Genomic DNA, 24,297 nt, shown 5'->3' with positions numbered 1-24,297 from the left:
TCTCCAACAATCTAGTGGTTAATTAGCAATTTGCTGCCCACCAATATGCAAATGAATGACAAGCAGAGGCCCTCCACATCTGTAATTATTTTGCTGATTTACAAGCCACTTTCCTCTCTGTGTAGGTTTTTCTGTATGTGTGCATTCATGCATCAGGGATTTCATTATTTTTAAAAGCATACTCTGTGCGTTTCTATGCTTTAATATTTTCCGGCTTCAGTAATTACCGCATATATATATATATATATATATATATGTATATACATATATATATGTATCCCCTCTCCCACACCACCTCCAAATGCTTTTATTTGTTACAGATTCTTTCCTTTGATAAAGATTGGAAAGTAAGATTTATCAAGGAGCTGAAATCCAAATTGCAGAGAGCACAAGATTGAAAGATGCACATTTCTATGCTGCCAAATCCTTATCTGGAATCGGGAGTCTTGCAATATTTGATTTTCTCCCAACCAGCTCTGGTGAGCCGAGCCACGATCTGCGTTATCCATCTGCCTACTTTGGAGCAGGGTGTTTTACTATTTGGCGGTTTAAATGCTTTACGTTTTTGCCAGCGCATTAAGAAAGGCTCTCATGTTAAATTAAGTCAATTAATAAATGGAGACACATTAAGCAATCAATTTTGTCAGCCTATCTCCCCAGCATTATGTATGGTTGGCTGTAATCACAAGATAAATGCAATGAGCTGATCTATGGTAATGTTCAATAATACATTCTCCGCCAGGCTCAATTCATCAGGGAGTTTCGGTAGGGGAGGCATTTGTTATTGGCTGTCTCTGCACCTCAAGGATAACATTTCTGTCCTTTTGATTGGCCGCCTCACTGCTGCAAGGTTCTAACCGTCTTATTTTGATGATGAATATGAAGGCACGCTAAGCCGGGCTGGAGCGGAGTGTCTCAGAGGCTGCGCTCCTTCCAGAGCCCAAGGACTTACAGCTTCTTCCGCTGCCTCCCTGTGCCAACAACCCCCCCACCCCCAAAAGTTGTGATGCTTTTCTTTACCCAGTGCTTTGGGGCTGTGTTAGATCTCATTCACCTCCGCTTTCAGCACTACAAGGCTAAACGGGTTTTCTCCGCTGCTGGGCAACTTGTCTGCGTTGTAAACCCCACGCACAACCTAAAGGTGAGTTGCTGTCTATCATTTTATATTCGCGCAGTTCGGGTTCCAGTCGTTTCTCCGTCGTCGGGGACTCCCACATGAGCCTGGATCTCCCAGCAAAGGCTCCCCGGCTAGGGCTCGGACGCACCGGGTACCCGGTGGGGTAGCCCGGCTCATTCTGGCTTTCTAGGCGTCTTGTGCTCTCGGCGATAGCGTGTTGTTCCCCGATTTGCCAGGAACAACTGGAGGGATGGTCTGGCCTCTTCTCCCTCTACAGCACCCCCGCCCCCGCCGCTGTCAGCCCAGGAGTGGGGTCAGGGTCACAAGTGAAGGTGGTGGAGGGAGTAGGGGGCTTCCTCTCCTTACTCCCAGATATTCATGGCCAAGTGTTCAGAAGACAGGATTTGAAAAGTTACCCAAATTGCAGACTGTCCCATGTGTTTGGGAAAGCAGGCGAGCACATGGATTTTGGAAGCCCCTTCTGGCGACCTCTGAAGTAGCTGGGGGAGGGGGGCGGCGGGGCAGGAGCCCCCAAGAACGGAACTGGGGACTGGGTGAGAGGACTCTTCCTGTGAAGTGTTTATCGTGCTCAGCCTCAGTGTGACTGTGTGTGTGTGTGTGTGTGTGTGTGAGAGAGAGAGAGAGAGAGAGAGAGAGAGAGCGAGAGCTGGGAAGATCGGGAGGAGTTTGCTTGCGGGGAGCTGGCTGCGCCCCTCGCTCCGGGGACAGGAGGGGGCAGGATTTGCTTCAGTTGTGTAATACTGAAACCGGCTGGGAGCTGCTGCTGTCTGAATCACCGCAGGCCGCCGGCTGCTGCCGGTCTGGCGCCGCCGCCTCTGCATTTGTGCCTCCAGGCCAATGCCCTTTCGCCAAAGAGCCCAAATCAGAGATCTGGAGAGACGCCCCCCCCCCCCCCCCCATCACAGCCAGGTCAGGGAGACGAATGAAGAGCTGTTGGCTTGGGGCGGTGCGGAAGAGAGGAAGACGGTGCCGGGGTGGGGGTGGCGCGGATGAACTCCCCAAAGAGGAAACTCTGAGCCCACGGTGGCTCTGTTTGAAATTAAACGATGGCCCCGATGGGAACTGCTTTCCTGTCCTCCCCGCTGCGCGCAGGGCTGAGTGACAGCGAGGAGCGCGGGTCTGCAGCAGGAGCCACGGAACGGTCTCCGTGAGGACAGATCTGTCATTCTGACCCCGCTCTCGGGTAGGAAAAGTGTTGCTTGCTGCTCATCGCTTTATAAACTCCTACAAAGCGTCAGACTCTCGGAGCCCCTCAGGTCAGCCCTGATGGGTGCCCATCCCCTCCCCGCACCCCAGTTCCTGGAAGTCCCTAGGAGGTACGGCTGCTCGGAGGCCTTAGAGGTGGCCAGTCCTGGGTGGAGGGGTGAGGAGCTGCCTTGGGACTGGGGCAGTGCCCAGATCCAGGAACTGGCCCTCTGAGGTACCCAGTCTGTGACCAGCACCAGTCACTCTGTGACTCTGCTCTGGGGCTCATGCTCTCTCCTTCCTAAGCACTCGCTCGTTCGCTCGCTCTCTCTCCTTCCCCTCAATCCACTGTCTCTTTTTGCCTTCATGGCTTAGTTTTATAAATGAGAATTCACTGCCAGTCACCCTTAGCAAAGCAAGTGTATGGCGTACATACTAAAATATGATTCTGAATTCCATTTTATGGCCACTTTTGAGACCGCATTCCAACTCCCATTATTTTGTCACTTTACATTAGTTACTTCCCTATGGCAAGAAATTTTGTTTACTCCTATTTTGCATTTTAACACCCTTAAAAATTGTTTATGAAACTTAGCCTTTTCCAAGTTTGAATTTATATGTTTCATTGACTGCGGCTGATGATGGAGGAGAGGGGTGCTGAGATCTTGGGGTGCGGTGGGGTGAGGTGAGGTGCATCTGTGAATATCTTGCAGGGATGTCTGCCTGGATATTGGTAAGTTTGTCCTGCTGCGTGAATTCCAGGAGTTCAGAGTCAGGGCTGGAGGTCAGGGTTGGCTCTGACCAGCTGTGTGCCCTTGAAAGATTCAATCTCTCTGAGCCTTCCCTGCCTCACCTTTAAAATGGACATAGGAACGAATAACGCCACAGCTCTGGCTCATGGCTAAAAAGGATTACTAGAGGTGAACGTGCTTTCCAGCACTCTCTTCCAGAAAAAAAAAAAAAAATCATGTTGGGACGCCTGGGTGGCAAGGTCAGTTAAGTGTCTGCCTTCAGCCCAGGTCATGATCCTGGAGTCCTGGGATGGAGTCCCACACCAGGCTCCCTGCTCAGCCAGAAGCCTGCTTCTCCCTCTGCCTGCTGCTCCCCCTGCTTGTGCTTTCTCTCTCAAATAAATAAATAAAATCTTTTTTTAAAAAATTATGTTATTGTGCATAACTTGTGGGGTTCCATGAGGAACTTTAGAAGTAGCCACTTAAAGCCTTGAGCCCACTTAGAAACCATATAAGCAGCAAGATAAAAATAGGTGACACATGCTTTGGGAGGCTATTTCTGTGGCTCACTTTTTCAAATACATCCTCATTTGGCTCTTGATTTCCCGTAAAAAACCACTTAGAGGTTTTGCTCCAACAAGCGTCAGCAAGGTAAACAAAGCAAGGTGAGAGTGGCTGACGCTGCGGGGGTCCGATTCCCCTGCATCCTGCCAGGCACAGAGAGCTCTGGAACCCAGAGCACCTTGATGGTGTCTCCATAAGCACATTGTGTGTTTCCAGGGTCCAGGAGGCCCATCAGGTAAGTCCTACCTGCTTTGCAGAGATTTTAGAGCAACAATTCTATAGGTGCGTGGCTGGCCCTACCACTTACGTTAAAAAGCAAATAAAACTCAAAGGAAAAGTGCTCCTTCTAAGCATTAATTTCCATAGACAGATCACAGAAATATGCCTTGGATATAATAAGCTGTGATCTACATGGGGGAAAAAATTCTTTTTTTTTTTCCCCCGAAGAAAAAAATTGTTGTGGCGATGTTAGCCCTGAATAGCTATTGATCTGTGATGCCTCCCTACACTTGGTATGACAGGCTGGTACACGAAATGGTGACCAAGGACAGAGACGGCAACCTTGCTTTCAATTTTTTAGGTTGTGTGCAGCCGCAGTGAGGGCTGGGAAGCCTGTGTTGTTCTTTGTGGAAGTATATTTGCACTTTGTCCTTTCCCGGGCTTTCCCCAAGAATGCTAACTATATTCAAGGACCGGAGGCAAGTGCTGAGTTATAATCAAAATTCACTTACTGAGCAGAGAAAATCGTGTATTTACCGTGCTTCTATAGGTCACCTTCATTCTCAATCTTATTATGGCGATTACTCAGTAACCTGGGATTCCTTCAAGCAAGCTGATGCCTTTCCTTCTAAGTGGAAAGCAGAAGCCTTCCTTCGAAGGCAGACACTCTGGTTCAAGCCATTACACCCCTTAAGCCCACCCCTAATTAAAAGGGCCATTTAGAGCAGCTGGACTAGAACACAAGGGATCGGAACTCCGGGGACCTCTGCTTTAAGCAAGGCACAGGCAGAGGGAGAATGAGTAGCACAGCCTCTCCATGGAGTGCAAATGACACTCTGTGTTGCCCTGTGTCTCTTTCTGTCTCCACTGGTATGGATGGCTCCTTGCACAGATAGGATTCCAAATGATGCCCCCCATTTCCCCTTCCCACTTCATGAAAGGTGACCACCGAGAAGCCAGTGTCCCTGGCTTGCTGCCCTCTGCTTCATTCACAGAGGTTACAGAAATGTGGCTAGCAGGCTGCAGGCTGGCACTGGGGAAGGCTCCAGCTCCTGGTCCTGATTCAGCATTCCTTTCTCCCTCGTGTTTTCTGCTTATTTCCAAATCAAGAAAGCCTTTCTCTCCTGGCTCCTCTCCTATCTGCACTAGCCACTTCTGTAATGCCCTGTCCAGGCAGCTCACCCTTCTCCCAACCCATCTCTAGGCTGTCCTTCAAAGGGTGGGATGGCCGGTCCCCACACCCAGGCCTTTCCAGGGAAGGGTCTGTAGCAGTAGCCAGAGCCCCTCAAGGGTCAGTCCTTAGCGCTTCCCGAGCAGACTGTCCCCGTGCTAAGGCTGGCTGGATGACTTCCTCCTCTAAACCACAGCCCTTGATAAACAGGTTTCTAAAAGCCTAGCAGAAAGCATTCTGGCAAACTTCTGAAGGTCCCTGCCAGTACCAAAGTCATTGGTAAGATCCCCCGGTGCCCACCCATCCCAGCAGCTAGAACAAAGGGTATAACTGCCCAACTTGTTTTGGAAGGCTACTCACACCTCCGTCCTGCTGGTCCTAGACCTCTTCTTTTTTCTTTCCTTTTTAAAGGCTTATTTGAAAGAGTACACTGCACGTGTCCGGGGAGGCAGGGGGTAAGCAGAACCAGAGGGAGAGGGAAAGGAGAAGAATCTCAAGCAGACTTTCCACTGGGTGCAGAGCCCGTGCTGGGGCTCGATCCCACCACCCTGAGGTCATTAGCCAAAACCAAGAGTCTGATGCCCAACCGGCTGAGCCACTTGCCGCCCCCCCAACCCAGACCTCTTCTTTATTGTGCCTGTTAACCTTGGGCTTATGGACAGAAACACGCAGCTACACACACACACCCACACATAGGCACGCACGAGATGGAAGGGGCCTGTGGGACAACAATGGCTTTCATTTCAGTGCCTGCCTGATGCTAAAGGTAAAATCCAGGCATTTTAGTACCATTACTTGAAGCATACACATGTGTTTCATTCTAAGACCAGCCCAGCCAGTGTGGATGAATGTGTGTTGAGTGACGGTTGAAGGGGGGGGCTCTGCATGGAGGAGGAGGGGGATCACCCCAGGAGGGAACCGAGGAGAAGAGCTGTGTGGCAAAGCCCAACATCACCTCTGCTGTTGGTGGGATCATCATGGGAAATCCCGTTCTCGCCCTGGGGCCCCCACTAACTCTGCTCGACACGCGCGAGGCAGGCGGGCTGAATGAGAGCTAAAGACCTGAACATTGTTTTTAGAGATTTACAGGGTGGCCTTTGGAGTGTTCAGCCTCAATACCGGTTTTAAAGCTGTTTAACGTTTCCGACAAGATCGTTTAATAGCTAGTGTGTGGCTTACTCAGCCCTTGTTGACATAACCCACCTCTGAGAATCCCACTGCCGTTGCCTGGAAATGTCACCATCTTCCCTCTGCTGCCCTGTCTTGAGTCTCTTTGCGGTTCATTAGCACCCTGGAGGGGCCGGGAAAGGATGGAGGGGGGCTGAAACGTGGTGGTGGTGGTGGTGGTGGTGGTGGTGGTGGTGGTGGTCGCTCCCTGGGCTTTCTTCTGTAAGCTTCCCCGAGCAGCCTCTTCCAGCCCTCGGGTTCCTGTGACTAGTGTAGGACGCCCCACTCTGCGGGCATGGAGCAGTTATGTAGCTTTTCTGGTTAATGATGATTGCAAATGAGGCTCCCGAGTCCCATAACTAACAACCCCGAGCCCCGGGCAGTCATTTGGCTAGCTGGGAGCTAGTGATGGAGTTGCAGGAAGGCTGAAGCTGGCGTGGAGGGGAGGGGAGGCGATTACCTCTGCACTCCATTTATCCAGCAGCCCCAAAGCAAATTCTGTGCAACTCCCTTAACCACACAGCCCCTCAGGGTACAGAAACTATGGCGGAAAGGAGGGAACAGGTTCTGAAAGCGTTTCTTGAAATCCACAAAGAGGTCAGAGCTATTTGGATCACTACCGCGGGGTAAGGGAGAGTATTTTTCTAGCAATTAACAATAGGGGAAAAAGAATAAAATAAAATAACTGCCTGTGAAGGGATTTTACCCTTCACAAAGTCATTCTGACCCCAATAGCTCTGTTTCTCACAGGCGAAACAGGTCTGTTTCGACGCTACGTGTCACCTGGAAGGGATTGATCTGGAGGACGAAGACTTGTCCTCCCACAGGGGCTGGGGCTCGGGGAACGACAGGGAGCAAATCAGAGCTGGGAGGTCACACCTTCTTATTGTATAGTCTAGGAAACTGAGGCCAGAGAGGGGAAGCGATGTATATTTTTTCCCAAGAACTGCTGTAACGAACCAGCACTTCTGGGTGACTTACAGCAATAGAAGCAAATGCCCTCACAGCTCAGGAGGCCAGTAGTCCAAAATCAAGGTGTCAGCAGGGTGGTGCTCCCTCAAAGGCTCTCCAAGGAGGAATCTGCTTTTTACCTCATCCAGCTTCTGGGGGCTCCATGTGTTCCTTGGCTTGTGGTCACATCACCCCAATCTCTACCTCTGTGGTCCAATGGCCTCCTCCTGGTCCCTGGGCATCCTGTCCTCTGTGTGGCTATCCTACAAAGTGACATGGGACTGCATTCAAGGCCTACCTGGTCAATCCAGGATAAGATTCTCCTCTCAAGATCTTTAATTTAAACCTACCTTTGGTCACATCATACTCACTCGTTTGCTCTATAAACTAATAGTCACAGGTTCCAGGCATCAGGATGTGAACATATCAGCTTATAGGACACCCTTCAACCCACTATGGGACTTTTGCAGAGTCAACCCACTGAATGACAGAAATGGAACCATGAGTTGGGTCTCCTAATGCCAGGCCAACATCCCCTACGCTTTCCCAGGCTGCCTTCAAATTAATCCAAACTAAATATCCCTTGCTTGGGTGCATGCCGTCAGAGGAGAAAATTGCAGCGACCCCCTTCCTGTGACCCATCAGCCCCGGGCCAGCAGTCTGACCTTGGGGTTGTATCACATACCCTACCATCCCCCCTTCACCAAACCCACATTTCAGTAGCAAATCGAAACCTCTGCATCCTCCTCCCCAGTTCCCTGACCCCCACCCCCCGCCACAAATCTCTTTTCCTTTTTTTTTTTTTGAATTATTTAAAAAATAATATAATTAACAGGAATGTATGCACATTGCATTTTTTTAAAATCAAAGAAGAAAGAGACACATAGTCAAAAGCATAGACCTTTAAATCTGGCAGATCAATACGGATAGAAGAAGTGGGTGTAGGGAAAAACAACAACAACAAAAAAACATGGTCTTTGGGGCAGCCAGACCTGAATTCAAATCCAGACTGTGCCACTTGTAGATGTGTGTGACTTTGAACAAATGACTTAGGCTCCCAGATGCTCCATTTGCTCATGTTTAAAAGGGAGGAAAATAATATCCCCCTGCTATAGCAGCATAAGGCTGAAATGAGCTCACGTGAGGCGAGCGTCTGCCGGAGAGAGTCTGTAAACAGCAGTGGTTATTGTCAACATGGTCATTACGAGGAAAGCAACTGCTTGGAAGCTGTTGGCAACTCCCCACTGCCCGACCTGGCTGTCTTTCTCTGCCTTCCCTCCCTCTCTGCAAGCCTCCTGCTCCCTGTTTCTTGATATTTGTGAATTGCCCTTGGTCTTAAAGAGAACAATTATTGTTCATGCCTTATATAAAAGTAAGATTTGTCCCTACTGCATAGCTTCAGATAGAGCCCCTGAAATAGAGCGTGGCTTGGGTTCTGAGCCCATCCGTCCCAGAGGAGAGGGGCTGGGTCTCAGGAGGACAGAGATGCCTGCGTCGGGACGGGGTGGAGAGCTGGGTCCCCTGTCATTCACAGAGCCAGGAGCCGTGCAGAACAGTCCCCCTCTCCCCCCATCCTGAAACTTGCCCCTCGTGACTTATGCATGACTTCATTAGTGGCAGCTGAGTAGGCCCATGGGTAGGTGGCTCTGCAAGGGGCACCTGATCTGGAGGGTGGGGACCTGAGCGGAGTGACACCACGGAGAGATTCAGAGGGGTGGGGAGATGGAGGTGGGCAGAAACTGCACGCGCCCAGGGAGATGGGACCTTTTCTCTTTGCACTTCAGTCCATCCTGCCTTGAGAAGCAGCTTGCCTCTGTGCGGGGCAGGGATGAAGGGGGAACGGTCCTCCGTCAAGGTTGCAGCCTCTACAATCGAGGGAGGGCAAGAGAGATGCTCTCCCCTTTTGAGCCAAGGAACAATTCCTAGATCCCACTGTCGTAGGGGAGTTTTTAACAGTTCTGAGCTCGGCCGTTGACCCGGGTCCCCTGCACTCCAGCCTGAGTTTCCACCCACGCACGCACACTCACACAGTCAATGGCGAGTCTGAGGGTGCCAACCTCTTTGGACCCTGCGTGGCATCCAAAGAGTGGGGCAAGATGACAGGACGCAAAGGCCAGTGGACGGGGAAACAAGACCCCCAGCATGGCGGAAGAAAGAATAAGACGGAGATGAACAAGACCCTTCTGCCCTATCCAGTTTGTAACTGGCCATTCTAGTCTCAGGAGAGAGGCAAAGGGAGAAAGCAGTGTTGGGAAAGAAGAGAGTGCTATTCTAGCTGAGGCCTTAAACTCTGACTTTTGGAGTCAGAGGGATCTGGGGTCGTGTCCAATGAGGCTGCTTTCCTTGAGCGATTGCTCTGACCTCCTCTGGCCTGCATTTCCTCACTTGTAAAATGACTGCTTTGAGGACAAAGTCATGTGACGGGCATCAGGTGTTGAGTGCAGCCCCTAGCACGTAATAAATACTCCACTTAGAGGGATCACCATTACTATGAAGCTGGTTCCGGTACTGATGTTATCTGGTGTCCAAGGGCTGACCGAGCTTCTTTTGCCCAGCATGTATGCATGACCAAACTTCTCCTACTCCAACTGGACAGAGGGAAGGGGCAGCACTGAGATGACCTGTGTTGAGTGACTAAGATTTCAAAGCACAGTCTGTTCAGGGAAAGAGAGCTAGAGCAACACCCAAGTTCCAGGTCCTGATCTGAAAAACAAGGACCAAAGGAATGAAGTGACTTGCCCAAGGTCACAGCTGATGAGGGGCACAGTCAGCTGCTTTGTGACACCATACTGCTTGGGGGTGAGGACGCTGGTTAAGGACACTGCCTCTCTAATATGACTTGGTGGCAATGCTGGACATCTTCCCAGGGGGTCCTTGTCCCCAGGCACATGCCTGGATGGAAACCAGTCAGGCAGGGGTGGGGCATCAAAAGGTAAATATTCCTTGGGTCTCTCGTACTAGCATAAGTACACAGTGAGCACAGGGATGAGGCTCCAAATGAAGTCACCAAATCCATGAAGCCCTAGCTCAAGACTTTCAAATAGCAGATGGATCAAGTTCTACTATAAAAAAGCTACATTTTCATCTTACCCATGGGCCCCAGATGAAAACACGCTTCGTGAAAACAGATCTGAAACCAGCCTAATGTTTTTAGCCTTAGAACAAGGTCCTTGTGGATCATTTAGAATTGTGGTCTAACTGGAAATGTCAGTTTTACTTGCAAGATGCTGTATCTCTTAATAATTCCTCTGTCCTTTAATGTATTTTTAATCAGGAATTTCTGATTAGGAGGGAGCTGTGTGCTACAGGCTGTCTCCAGCCGAGGCAGCGAGAACTCCAGCAAGGAGTGAGTAGCCTGTGGAAGGGGCAAGGCTGGGCTTCCCAGGATGAGACTGGAAAATGTCCTCTAGTGGAGGAGAGAGGCCACTGTGGACCCCATTTGAAGGGAAGATGGGCTTCACTTGGCATCAGGAAGACCCACATAGAGAGAACCATATAGAGATCAATAACAGATTTTGTAAGACTGGCCAGCAAGTCTAACCACCTGTTGCGCTTGGCAGCCAGACATCAAGGCCCCCGAGATCTAACTCCTACAACCTCAACAAATATGTGCCAGGAAACCTAGAACCTCAGGGATCCTTTCTATAAATCAGGGGTATATTGAGACTTACAGTAAGCTAAGCCAGCCACACATCCCGAAACCTTTAGACAATCATTTTCTGCTATCGCAGGTATGCACACAGTCACAACAATAATGACATTAAGAGCCCCAAAAGGGCCACCATTCACTGAAGGCAGGCTATGTCCAGGACCAGTGTTAAATCCTGTGCGTTTAATTTGCACCAGGAAGTGCTGTGTTATTACTGTTCTCCATTATACAGAACACCGAAGCGGAAAAAGGTAGAAGAGCTTGTTTATGGTGGCGGAGCCTTCTTAAATTAAAACGTTGTACTTTTAAGCCCTTCTTGCTAAGTCACCTATTAGTATCCTCTTTTCACAACGAACAACAGAGCCCGCTTGCTTGGCCGGAGGACTGGTATCAAGTACATTATATATAATTTAAAAACACTGAAGTGGGATCCTGACTTACTCACCCTTGTGTATGTTCATCAAGTCCACAAGTAGATGCTTCAGCTCCTGGAGCCTGGACTGGAGGACGGTCCTGGGAGGCATTCTCCAGCCTTCTCTATGCTGCTGGGTGGAACCAAGACCCTACAGCCTACAGCAGTGATTTGACTCCCTCCCCTGCTTCCTGGAATTGCCCTCCAAATAAACTACTGCACCCAAGTCCTTATCTTGGGCTCTATTTTGGAGAACCCAAGTTAAGACTAGTTATGTGTGTGTGCACTTCTATTATTATTATTATCCTTATTAGCTAATGTTTACTGAGCACTTATAAACTGCCAACTGCTGTGCTAAGTGATTTCCCAGAATTGCCTTTTTTAACATCCTCAGAACAATGCCATCAGCCTATCCCGTTTGCACAGGAGGAAGCTGAGGCACAGACAAATTAAGTAACTTGTCCAAGCAGTCGAGTTTAGCTGGTGCTTTTAACCTCTGTCTTTTTTTTTTTTTTAAGATTTTATTTATTTATTTGACAGACAGAGAGATCACAAGTAGGCTGAGAGGCAGGCAGAGGGGGAGGGAGAAGCAGGTTCCCTGCTGAGCAGAGAGCCCAATGCATGGCTCCATCAGGGCCTTATCCCAGGACCCTGAGATCATGACCTGAGCTGAAGGCAGCTCACTGAGCCACCCAGTCACCCCAATTTTAACCTCTGTCTTAAGCTGTCTCTCCCTCTTGATGAAACAATTGTTTGTCCTGGAATTTCCACAAAGAGCACAGTCTTCCAAATTCAGGCTCAATAAAAATGATGATTTGCATTAAATACTTCAGGGAAAACTTTGCAACAACTTTATCTACATGCCCAGCTCCAAATTATTCTGCATAAAATAAATTTGTCCTCTATGATCATTTTTTTTTTTTAAATGGGTGCCCAGCAAAAGAAACAGCAACAACATGAAGGCAACCTCCTGAAGGGGAGAAAATATTTGCAAATCATATATCTGATGAGGGGTGAATATCTAAAATGTATAAAGAACTCAACTCAATAGCAAAAATAACAACAAAAAAAAATTAAAGATGGGTGGAGAATCTAAACACAGTTTTCCAAAGAAGACATAGAAATGTCCAATAGATTCACGAATAAGTGTTCAGCATCACTCATTATCAGGGAAATGCAAACCAAAACCACAGTGAGGTATCACCCCACACCTGTTACAGCAGTTATTATTTTAAAACAACAACAACAACAACAAACAAGTAGTAACAAGTGTTGGCGAGGATATGGAGACAAATGAATCTTCGTGCACTATTGGTGGGAATGTACATTGGTACGGCCACTATGGAAAAGAGTGTGGAAGTTTCTCAAAAAATTAAAAGTAGATCTGCTACCTGATCTAGCTATTACACTCCTGGGTATTTATCCAAAGGAAATGAAAACACTAATTCAAAAAGTTATATGGACCACTCTGTTCATTGCAGCATTGTTTACAGTAGCCAAGATAAGGAAACAACCTAAGTGTCCATCAATGGACAAGCAGATAAAGAACATATGATATCTATCTGTACCTCTATATCTGTCTCTCTGTGTGTGTACACACACACACACACACATCTATAAATATCTATATCTATAGACACATATCACACAATGAACTACTATTCAGTCATAAAAAAGAAGGAAATCTTATCATTTACAAAAACATGGATGGACCTTCAGGGTATTATGCTAAATGAAATAAATCAGAGGACACAGATACTGTATGATCTGACTTATAAGTAGAATCTAAAAAAAACCAAAAAAACCAAAATGAAACAAAGCAAAACTCACAGATACAAAGAAGAGACTGGTGCTTACCAGAGGGAAGGGGTTTGGGGGTGGGTAGAAAGGGGAAAGGAGTTCAATTGTACGGTGACAGACAGACCTATACTCATTGTGGCAATCACGCTACAGTGTATTCAAAAATCAAATTACTATGTTGCACACCTGAATATAACATTATATACAGGTTTACCTCAATATAAGTAAAATAGATAAATGGTTACATATTTTTTTTTTTTAGATTTTTATTTATTTATTTGACAGAGAGAGAGAGATCACAAGTAGGCAGAGGCAGGCAGAGAGAGAGAGGGAAGCAGGCTCCCCACTGACCAGAGAGCCCGACGTGGGGCTTGATCCGAGGACCCTGAGATCATGACCCGAGCCGAAGGCAGCGGCTTAACCCACTGAGCCACCCAGGCGCCCCTAAATGGTTATATATTTTAACAGGCAGACAGATGTCTGAAACTAGCACTGACCCCCAAATCTGGGGCATGTGATTATCTTGTCCACTTGCTTCTCAATGACAATGGGAGCTGGTTGACCACATCATAAAAGGAAATTGCTCTCTAAACATGGGGATAACAACCAACAGGCCACAAAGGAAATTTTTTTTATACAAAAGCAAAAATGTCCTTTAAGAGAGCCTCTCACTATGTCACACCCATTCTTTAAGAAGATCCGCAGGCCTTTGAAATTTCCTGTCTCATTGGCCACCATATTTATTACTATCTTTTTTTTCCCAGAACCAAAGAGAAAGGAAATTTTGATGACCAATTTGTATCTAATCTAAACTCAGCCTCCATCTTGATTCCTGGTAAACCCTTCCCCGAATTCCTAGCAAACACTGTCTCTTTCCAAAACTCCTGTGAGACACACTGAGGGAGGGAGGCATCAGTCTGAGAGGTGAGCTTATCAGAGAGAAATGGAAAAGTGTTTGATGTGTGTGAGCTTTGCTTCCAGGGTGAAAGCTGGAGAAATGCAGAGGAATGTTTATACTGACTTTGGAGAGCAGAAGGAAAACACTGAAACAGACACTGCCAAGCAGAAATCACCAGAGTGAACCCCAGACCCCTCTTCCAGCAGCCTGACATCTGGGGAGAGGCCTGGAGGGCTGCCATGGGGCTCACAGGGGACCTGGATGTGGAAGGAATAACAGGAATTGTAAGGAAAATGGTGAAGTGCCATGGCACCCCATCCCCTATGACCCCTGCCCGTCCCCACGCCCCCCATGGGGATGGGATGGAAGACAGTGGGGCACACAGTGGCACCTTAGGACCCCTTGCCGCCTGCCATGCCTGGCCCGGCCTCCTCATAAACAGGCGGGCTGATGAGCACAATAAGAACCAGCCTCATTGAAGCCAAAGTGATACATCTGTTTATGGTAATTAAATAAATGCCAGTTGGACCCTTCTCAGCGTGCTTACTGAAGTAAGTGCCAGATACATGCGGCTCTCCAAGAATCTGAGAGAAATTAGAGGCGAGAAGGCGAGCTCCCAGGCACTTCCACCCACTTCTTGAAAATACTTGGCTGAGGAGCTTTTCTCAGAACCAAGAGGCTGAGCTTTTCTCTGCAGTCTGGCTCAGTTCCCGCTGGGTCTTGAGCAAGTCATTTAACCTTGGCTTCTCCATCTGTCAGGTGAGAAGGTGACACTTGCTCTGTGCCTCCATGCAAGGTGACCTTGGTGTGCAGAGATGGGTCTCTATTGTTGACCCTAACTCCAGGCTGCCTCTTTTCTGAAAAGGTTAGAGGCAATTTACACCAAATGGCACAGTGGCAAGGGAAGTCGAATGGTGAATGCAAGTGGGTCCGTTGTAGGAGCCTAACCCGTTTATAGTAAGCGACAGCGATTTGGTAGCAAAGGGAAATTCCATGGACGTATTTTAAACACCTCTCAATATACTGGAAGGATCATGGCCTCTGGACTCAGACGTGGTTTCAGATTTAGCTTCAAAGTTCCTGTGTGACCCTTGGCAAGTGCCCTAACCACTCTGAGCTTCATTTTCCTTGTCTATAAGAAGGCATGCAGTGTGAAGCAAAGAGAGGACTAAATGTGGCAAATACGTGGAAATGCATCTAGACCAGCGCCAAGCACATAGTATAGTGTCCTCATAAACACTGACTTCTTTTTCCTGCCTGCTTTCTTTCCTTCCTTCCTCTCTTCCTTTCCTCCCTTCCTTTCTGCCTTTCTCCTTCCCTGTTTTTTCTTTTCATTTGTCTTTCCTCACTAAATAAGAAAGTCTCCAGGAAACGCTTCTGCCATCATTTGATTAGTGGGTTAAAAGGGCCTCTCTGGGGATGAGAAAGACTTTGGGATGATGAAAGGAAGAAATCCTTGTCATGCAGGGAAGGGAAAATTTTAAAGATGGGGAATGACGGAATTAACTTCTCCAAAGTCACCAGGTGAGTCTTAATTGGTAAGATGGATCCCCTCGTACACCTCAGCTCTCTCAAAGGGATCTAGAGGATCCAGATCTAGAGGATTCTAGAAGGAACACCGGGAGAATGTGCGTACCACACGATACTGGGAATACCAGGGATGGACTGGGCTGCTCTTACGGAGGCCAGGGCACAACTCCAGACACACAGGATGAGTCTAGGGGGCACTAGAGGCCTCCATTCCCCCTGCCTGAAGCAGGTGTTAGGACCGCAGATGCCTGCACCATTTCCACTAACCAATTAGAAAATAGAGGTGACAAATGCAATTCTTTCTGACTCTCTGAGGTCACCTGGGCACGTCCAGGCAGGCAGGCGGAGATGTCTGCAAAGAGACAGCCAGCAAGAATTCCCAGCAGCTGGCCAGCATCAGAGGCGCGTGGCGGCAGGAAGGAGCCTGTGCAACCTGCTGGGTGAAGCCCTCCCTGCCAATCTCTTTCCCCAGGGAGAATCAGACCTGCTTCATCTGCCTCACGGATCCCATGCTGGTTTTAACTGCAGCCCTCGGACTTGTTCACTCCATGCAGTCATCTGCATATCCAGGTCCCTATCAGACCATGAGCCCCGTGAAGGCGCCATGTCCTCAGCCTGAGCATAAATGAATGACACATAGTAGGTGCTTAGTAAATGTAGGTCTAATGAATAAACAGGAGGCTCGGGACTGTAAGAACAAGGCTGGGAAGCCAGAGAACAGAGAGGGTTATCGAGATAGAGGCTCAAAAAACAGAGCCCTTGTCCAGAAGCCTGCTCTAAGCTATGAACTCAGTATGAAGAGGGTGGTCAGGTTATACAGCTAGAGCTAGACAAACAGTGAGACTTGGTCCCAACCCCCACCAGACCCTTCCTGCCTGAGGATAGGGTTGATTTTCTGAGCTTGGACTGGATCTGCGCTCATGGCCGAGGTCAATGATACAGGAAAACGTAGTGTGGTGCTAAGTGATGGACTCTGGAGCCACACTGTCTGGGTTCAGCAGCCATCGGCCCTGTGACTTTGGACTTGTAACTTGGCTTATCTTACACCTCAGTTTTCCTACCTGTAACATGGGAATGATACTAGATACCTAGATACCTACAAGACTAAGTGAGCTGATGTGGTAAAGAGCTTGGCACAGTGCTTGGCACGGAGTGAACGCCATACAGGTGTTATCTCCTAGTATTGCCACTGATGGTGGTGTCATCATTACCAGAAGCAAGGGGGGCACATAGCCCATCCCTAGGTCCTGCCGGTGACGCCGCAAATGGAGAAAGGAAGCCGGCGGGTTCTGGCGTCCAACCGCCACGTTACTGCTGCTCCAACTTTAACTGGTTAGGAGTTGACCATCTGAAGATTAGTTCTCTACATGCTGTTGGCAAATGTTTTAGATTCCACTTTTGGAGAGCTGGGGCTAATCACGACCCCAGGGGTACTGCGGGTTGACTTTGAAAAGAACAGGGGTTTGAGATTTGTCTGTGGATGCATTCAAATGAATCAGGGGGCTTTGTGGTTTAGGGGATGGGGGATTAAGCTTACTGTCCTTATAGGCTCTCTTGCGGGCTCCTGGACCTAAAGGGGACAAAAGAACATTAAAAATCCGTTCAATTGTTAATCGAAAGGAAAGTTCTTCTTTGTTCTAAATATATCCTTATAAAGCACTTACTACATGCTAGGCACACTATTCTAATTATAAATATTAACTCAACCTTCAAAATAACCCTGTGAAATAGAGCTCTCTATAGGTAAGGAATGAGGCACAGAGAGGGTAAGCAATGTGCTCACAGCCACACAGCCATTAAGGGTGAAGCCAGGGTCATGGACTTAGGAGTCTGGTCCCGGAACAGCTCCTGTGTCTCCTGCCAAGCCACTTCTCAGGAAGTCCTAAGTTTGGGGAAATGCACAAAAGGGAAGCTGGCCTTGTCCAGTCCTGGGTGAGGTGAGCGGCCCATTAGTCCTATCTCCCAATCAGAGCAGCCCTGTCTTCCTTGCTGGAAGGAGAAATCCCACAGACTCCTTCAGATTCAAACATTCCTGCTGACTCTGGGGCCCAGCTTCAGAAGGAAGGTTTTGTGCCCCAAGACACTGAGCCCCTATAAGGACAAGGACACTGTCTAGCAAACACAGGCCCCGAGCTCCCAGCTAGCCCTACTCTGGGGCCTGAGACCCCCTCCGCTGCTTCTTCCTCTTGGAAGTCTATCTTCTTAGTCCCCGTGGGAGAACAGGTAGGGCTTGGTGCCTGGGGGACTTCCTCCCTCTTCTCCAAGCAAAAGGGAGGAAGCCCAGGGAGTCTGCTGATGTCAGTAAACAGGGCGGTGTGGTTGTGGGCCTTCACAATTGGACAGCCTTTTCTTTCCCCTGATAGAGATAAATGTTGATAACTCAATGATGATGAAAACATTGTAAAGTGCCAAGCACAGCATGTTTAGTTACAAAAGCCAGGAATAATTGCTTCAGCCTTGCTGCTAAGAAAACCAGTTGTTGAGTCCAGGATAATTCTAGTAAGAAATTGGCATTCGGGGATTAATTGTTTAGAATGTAATGACTGCTACAACCCAAACTAATGGGAACAGAAGGCAGTTTCCAATGTGAATTTCGGGAATGAAATAGGCTCTGCTAGGCTGGCTGGTGCAGAAAAAAAGAGAATGGAGGGGCTTTTTTTTTTTTTTTTTTTTTTTTTACCTCAGTTCTGATTGGGTGAAAAATAAGAAAGCATTTTGCAAGAACAGCTTCTGAGAAGACTAGCCAAAAGTCTGTGCAAACGCCTCAGGAAAACCTGATTGATTATTAAAAACCTGGCTGAGTTCTTCCTCAGGGCCCAGAGCAGGTGTGGGGACAGCAAGGCAGGGGTGAGTCATGACTGTGCTGCGGAAAGGTGAGCAGGCACTGGTCACGGAGTCAGACACTTCCGCTCTGTCCTTCAGTGGGTCACCTCTCCTCTCTGAATCGGTCCCCCTGCAAATAGTCCTCATCCTGCCAACCTCAGTGGCTTATGGTGAGGCTCCAATGAGAGAGAGCACAATGCTCTGCCATCTTTAAACCACAATGTGGCTGGAGAGCAGTATTTGGATAAATGACCGCCTTCCTCATCCTTTTATGAGAGTACTTAGCCCTGCCTTGTTCTAAAAAGGACTCAGGGCAACTTGCCTACATTTTTCAAATTTCTTGCAGAGCTGTGAGTACCATGTAGGACAACTGTCAAAGCAAGCACTGGTTCGGTACCAGAGAAGACCAGAAAAGACCAAAGTAGACCCAGGATGGTTGGTGGGGTCCACTAGACAAGAGCCTGAGGGCTCCTGAGGGAGTAGAACCCTTGTCAGGTCTTCAGAAGGGGTACAGGTAATAGGTGAGGGGGAAGAGAAGATGGAGTAGTCCCCTCATTCATGTGTCTATTTATTCGGCTCCGACTATGAAGATATATTTATTTGTTGGGGGGCTGTTATGGGAAGCAGCCCTATAATAGAGAGATTAAAAGGACCCTCACCAGACCTACTTAATGGATACTTCATGGGACAGGCCCCAAATTCTTCCCCAGTTTCCCAATTCTTTTTTTTTTTTTTAAGATTTTATTTATTTATTTGATAGAGATCACAAGTAGGCAGAGAAGCAGGCAGAGAGACAAGGGGGGTGGTCTCCTCCCATCCCCATCCCTGCCTTCTAGCTGATGTTGGTAATAGAGATGCTGAACAGTGTTCCCCTGAAGTATTTCAACTGGAACACACCCTCATCAAAGTCCCACCACAGGTGAGGACTCCCCAGAATGCCTGCCAGACTTGAGGTCAGAGAAGGTTCTGAGGGATGATTTAGATGTGACGCTCTTAGGATAAAGGCAAAGTCATTGGAAAGTCGTAAGTGCTGGCCAAGGATTCGAGGAACAGGAAAACTCATATGCTCTCAGTGAGAGTATGAAATGGGGCAGCTCCTTTAAAAAACAAGAGGTGCCTGATGAAGGTTCCTCAAAACATTTAACATAGAATTACCCTGTGACCCCACAATTCTACTTTAGAATATATACCACAAAGAATTGGAAATGGGCTTGAACATATATTGGTACACCAACGTTCAGAGCAGCATTCTTTGCGATAGTGGAAAGGTAGAAACCACTCAAGAGTCCATCGGTAGACTAATGGATAAGCAAACTATGGTCTACACTATACAATGGAATATTAAGCAGCTATAAAAAGGAATAAAATTCTTTCACACATCCACAACATGGATGAACCTTGAAAATATGATGCTAAGTGAAATCATAAATATCATTGTTATATTGATAATACTATATGATTCCACTTACACGAAATACCTCAAATAGGCAAGTTTATAGAGATAAAAGGTAGATTCAAAGTTACCAGGGGCTGAGGGGAAGGGGCAGTAGGGAATTATTCTTGTCTAATGGTCACAATTTCTGTTTGGGGTGATAAAAAAGTTCTGGAAAGAGACAGTGGTGGTGGTCATACAACGTTATGAGTGCAATTAATGCCATGGAATTGTACAGTTAGAAAGAGCAAAACTGATGAAGAAAGGAAGAAAGGAAGGAAGGAAAGTCAAAGTTCCTGAACAGAGCTGGGCACGGCAGGCTCCTTGCTTGCCTGGGTGGCTTCCCTCCAAGCCTCTCGCCCCCTACCCCTCCAGGCACTCGAGGCTGGTTCAGCCTCAGTGCTCACCTTGCTCCCTGCCAGCCCCGGGCCTTTGGGATGCTCCTCCACCCACCCAGAGCAAGCCCTTCCAGACCACTCAGGGTGGGCAGTTCCTCGGTTCCGTACTCTCAGAGAGCCATGCTCTGTCTTCAAAGTACGAGCTCCAGGGATGGAATATTTGAACGACGTCTGGTGCTCCCATGAGACATCAATGCTGTAATCACAGGGACAGTGTCTGTGGAGTCTCTCTATTGTAGTGTTCCCACCCACGTAGGCCCTCAGTAAATAAATATATTCTGGATAAAAAAAACACATGAACAAATGAGTCACTCTGTCCTTTTCCCCCAACTCTCCTCCATCATCTCTATCCTATTATCATTATCCATCGCACTTAACATCTGCTTGAAATATGTGTAGTATTTATTTCTTTACGTATCTACGGTGCCCTTGCCTTTTCATCAGGATGTAAATCCCTTGAGAATAGGGTCTTTTTCTGCCCTGACCCCCAGCAATACCCCTGATATCCAACAATGCCTGGCATGTAGGGCTTAGTAGGCATCTGTCGAATCAATGAATAAGCAGATCTTCATTAATTTCCACCTGGATTATCTTCTACTCAATTTCATTGTCTCCATTCGTGTGACAGAGTCACATTTCTACAAATGTCAGTGTGTCCTTATATCACTTCTGCTCTAAGTCTCCACTGCTCCCCCAGGGTGTGGAGGTAAGGTCCACACTCCCAGTAGAGTGCACGATGGTCTCTCCCCATACTACTCAGGTCACCCCTGAAACCCTTCCATGCTCTCTGTGTAGACCATTTTTAACTCATGCTGTTCTCTCTCCCTGCTTCTTTGTCTTGTTAGTACCTTCTTATTGTTCAAGACTGCTCAGATGTCATCTCCTTCCAGAAGTCTTTCCTTGAACATGTATGTTTCTATCATGACATGAAACTCTTAACTGATGGGCCTTCCCACTAGACTTGAGGTCCTGGAGAGCTGAGAGCAAGTTCCATCCATCTCCACACATGGCTCATTGCCTGACAAGCACTCATTGAAGAGGGCTTTAACCACTCTTCAGAGTGACTCTGAAAATAAAGAGGATTATCTCTTGGCTGAGACAAGTGATCTCTGTTCTGTGGAATCACCCTTGGACTGGACAAGAGGGGATCCTAAATCCATGCTCTGTGGGCCTTACCTGGCCCTCCTCAGGCTGTGGCCCACTATGTGAGGAGAGGAATCTGTAGCCCCAAGTGTATCTTCCTACCTAGACCTCACACCTCCCTTCCAGGCCTTTCTCTGGGTATCCAGAGCTTGTCTTCTGTAGATCCAGCCCCCCAAGCATACACCATACCACCGGCATACATGCCCCTAGGCCTGGAAGGTGGTCAAGGCTTCCTTTCTATGGGTACTATGGCAGAATCTAGGTGAACAGGCCAGGGTGGCCACGTATGTTCATCAGATGTGGGACAGAGCCAGAGACCAGAAGAAAAGGGAGGTGGGCTGCCCATGGCTGACTCTCTCTCCATTTCCATGTTCCGGAACTCTGAGGAATTTGAGTCCTCTAAATTTACGGCTATCTGATGCGCTGTGAAGATGTTTATTCACTAAGATAGGAAGAAAGGATGTATTTTATTTAATGGTCTCGTGGCTTGGTATATAACTCTGAAACATCTAGATGAATGGTCTGTGAGCCTCTATTATTATTAGTCCTCAGTTGCGCTAATGTTGAGGGTGGGGCTGCACCGGAGACAGGAGGAAGGATGTCCTCACCATGAGGAGAAGGAAGGTGTCCTCACCATGAGATATGTTTCTCATGTCCTAAACAAAAAGCCTCTAAAAACACAAGGAAATTGCTACACCCATAGGTCTTTTTCAAAAAGCTAGATTTAACGGCATGCTCTAGTTTCCCTTAGGAAATTCCCTTAGGATTGAATTTGGTTGCCTTAGAATGCCTGACAGTAAAGGGAAAATCTTCACTTCATAAACCTTTACATAGGGGTGCCTGGGTGGCTGAGTGGGTTAAACCTCTATCTTTGGCTCAGGCTTCAGCATCGGGCTCTCTCCTCGGCGGGGAGCCTGCCTCCCCCTCTCTCTCTGCCTGCCTCTCTGCCTACTTGTGATCTCTTTCTCTAATAAATAAATAAAATCTTAAAAAAACAAAATTTACCTCTTTAACAGAAAAACCTTTACATATGTCTGTGCATACATATATACATACATGCGCATGTGTGTACGCACACACATATGTATGATCTATTGGCTGACCTGAGAGAAAGAAGCACCTCTTGGTCTTCTCTGAAGAAAAAATGCAGGAAGGGCTGCAAGCAAGGCTGATTTGCCTCAAACTACTTGCCGGAGACAGGAGTCAGAAGAGGGGTCACCTGGAGGTGGGGGCGGGGCAGGGGGACTGACTGAGAAGGGGGCTCGAGAGACGCTCCCAAGATGCTGGCAGCGTTCTGTGTCTTGATCTGAGTGGCAGAGACTGGGTCACACACACTGAAAATCCACGAAGCTGCACACCTGAGATTAATGCACTTTACACACCAGCAGTTTCTGGAGTCAGTCACCTTGGGCTGGCCAGCTCAATGCCCTTGAGTGAGTTACTTATCCTCTTAAACCTCAACTGACTTAATCCACAGTGGGTAAGATCAGCACATCTACCTCGAGGCTCCGAGGGAGAGGTGGAAGGAGTCTGTGCTCATCAGTGGTGGTCCTTCATTCGGTCAGCTGTGTGAACGACTACCGAATTAGCTATGGGAGCTGCTGCTTACTAAAACGCTTGAGACTTCGAGACTTATGGATTTTTTTTAAGGTAGCTTTTCTTAGAAAAACAACAACAAGATGAGTTAGCTCTAGCCAAAACTCTGCTCCCTTCTAAGTAGTCTGTCAATACCACTCATTCGCGTGGACTGGTTTCTCTTAAACCAGTCCAGGTGTCGAGGTTTCTGCCTGGTAAGCAGGTTTCTGCTTCACCATCAGGCATGACGATGTGACAGAATTCAATCCTGAGGGGAACTGGAGCACTCGGCTGCTGCGGAGACCGGCTTATTGAAAAAGACCTTTATTGCTCTCACGGGGGACCTCACCTGGCCCCGAAAGAGCCTTGGTCCTGGCTACCTCTGATTCCTATGGTAATGCCCTGCTCTTATCTCATTCCGCACTGGAAGCTCAGCGTGGGTGCAGAGGAGATTTTGACAATTTTTTTCATTATGTAAGCTGGAAGGGCCATTTTCAAGTCTCCAAAACACTGAATATGCCTTCCTTATATCGCTGTTAAATTATGCTGTTCTCTAAATCAACCTCATAACGAGAAGTGGGCTTTGACAAAGTTCTAGGAGCCTCAAGAATAGTATTCGTATGTTCATCAGACCTTTCTGGGTGCCTGTGAAGGAACAGAGGCTGTCCCAGGCACGCGGGAGGAAATAAAGAGGCTCTTGGCCCTCAAAGAGCTTAACTAGTCCTTTTCTAGATGAGGCATTGGGACTGTGAACTTCAGCCGTGCAGCTGAACGTGTGGTCAACGTCATCATTATGAGTCAGGCAGAAATATGTACTCGAGAGAAGGAAGCTGCATAGGGCACTTTGGCTGGCCAGGCTCCGTGGGGCTGCTTTGCTCATGATGTCTCATTCAGACCTCAGAGTCTGACAACCCTGCAAAGCCGTTTTCATTATTCTCATTTTGCAGGTGAGGAAACAGGCTCAGAGGAGCCACGTCATGGCCCAACTTCACAAAATCCCTAAGTGGAGGACTGGTTACTGTTAGGTCCGTGGTCAAAGGAGCGAGACTGATAAAAAGCGAAGGTCAAGCACAGCTTTATTTCATGCCAAGTGTAGAGAATCAAACTGACCATTCGGGGCTGCCTCTTACAGAGAGAGAGCGAGCAACTCCCAGCCTCACAGACTAACTTTTATAGAGCAAAGGCCATGTGGTTGAGCCTGGCCACACACAGGTGGCCAATGAGATTGCAACACTCAGAGAAAGCTGCACAGTCATGCTAGGTCACACACGGGTGGCCAGTTGAATTACAATTCACCCCATAGTAGCTATTTGAACTAGCCTATCACCTTGATCAGAATTGGCACCCGAAAGGCACCCAAAAGGCGAGGCCCTCACTCCTTGGTAGCTAGGGAGACAGTAGACACGCTCCACAGATTGGATGTTTCCACCTGGCCTGACTCATCCCTGCATCCGGGCTCTGTTATCTCCACCTGACATGACCCACCCTTGTTTCTGGGCTCTGTTATCAGG

At 47.9% G+C, this 24,297-nt stretch overlaps 1 protein-coding gene across 1 annotated transcript in view; it reads left to right on the top strand.

Annotated features, from left to right (window-relative positions):
* Positions 1–753: 753 nt before the first annotated feature.
* Positions 754–24,297, top strand: part of SIAH3 (siah E3 ubiquitin protein ligase family member 3) — a 71,616-nt gene continuing 48,072 nt past the window's right edge. Inside the window, exon 1 of the mRNA XM_032314965.1 lies at positions 754–1,141. Coding sequence (XP_032170856.1) covers positions 1,007–1,141 — 135 coding nt within the window. The 5' untranslated portion in view covers positions 754–1,006. The remainder of the gene's footprint in view (positions 1,142–24,297) is intronic.

Source organism: Mustela erminea, chromosome 15 (assembly GCF_009829155.1).
Source record: "Mustela erminea isolate mMusErm1 chromosome 15, mMusErm1.Pri, whole genome shotgun sequence".
Lineage (NCBI taxonomy): Eukaryota > Metazoa > Chordata > Mammalia > Carnivora > Mustelidae > Mustela > Mustela erminea.
This window is presented reverse-complemented; position numbering and strand designations above follow the sequence as displayed.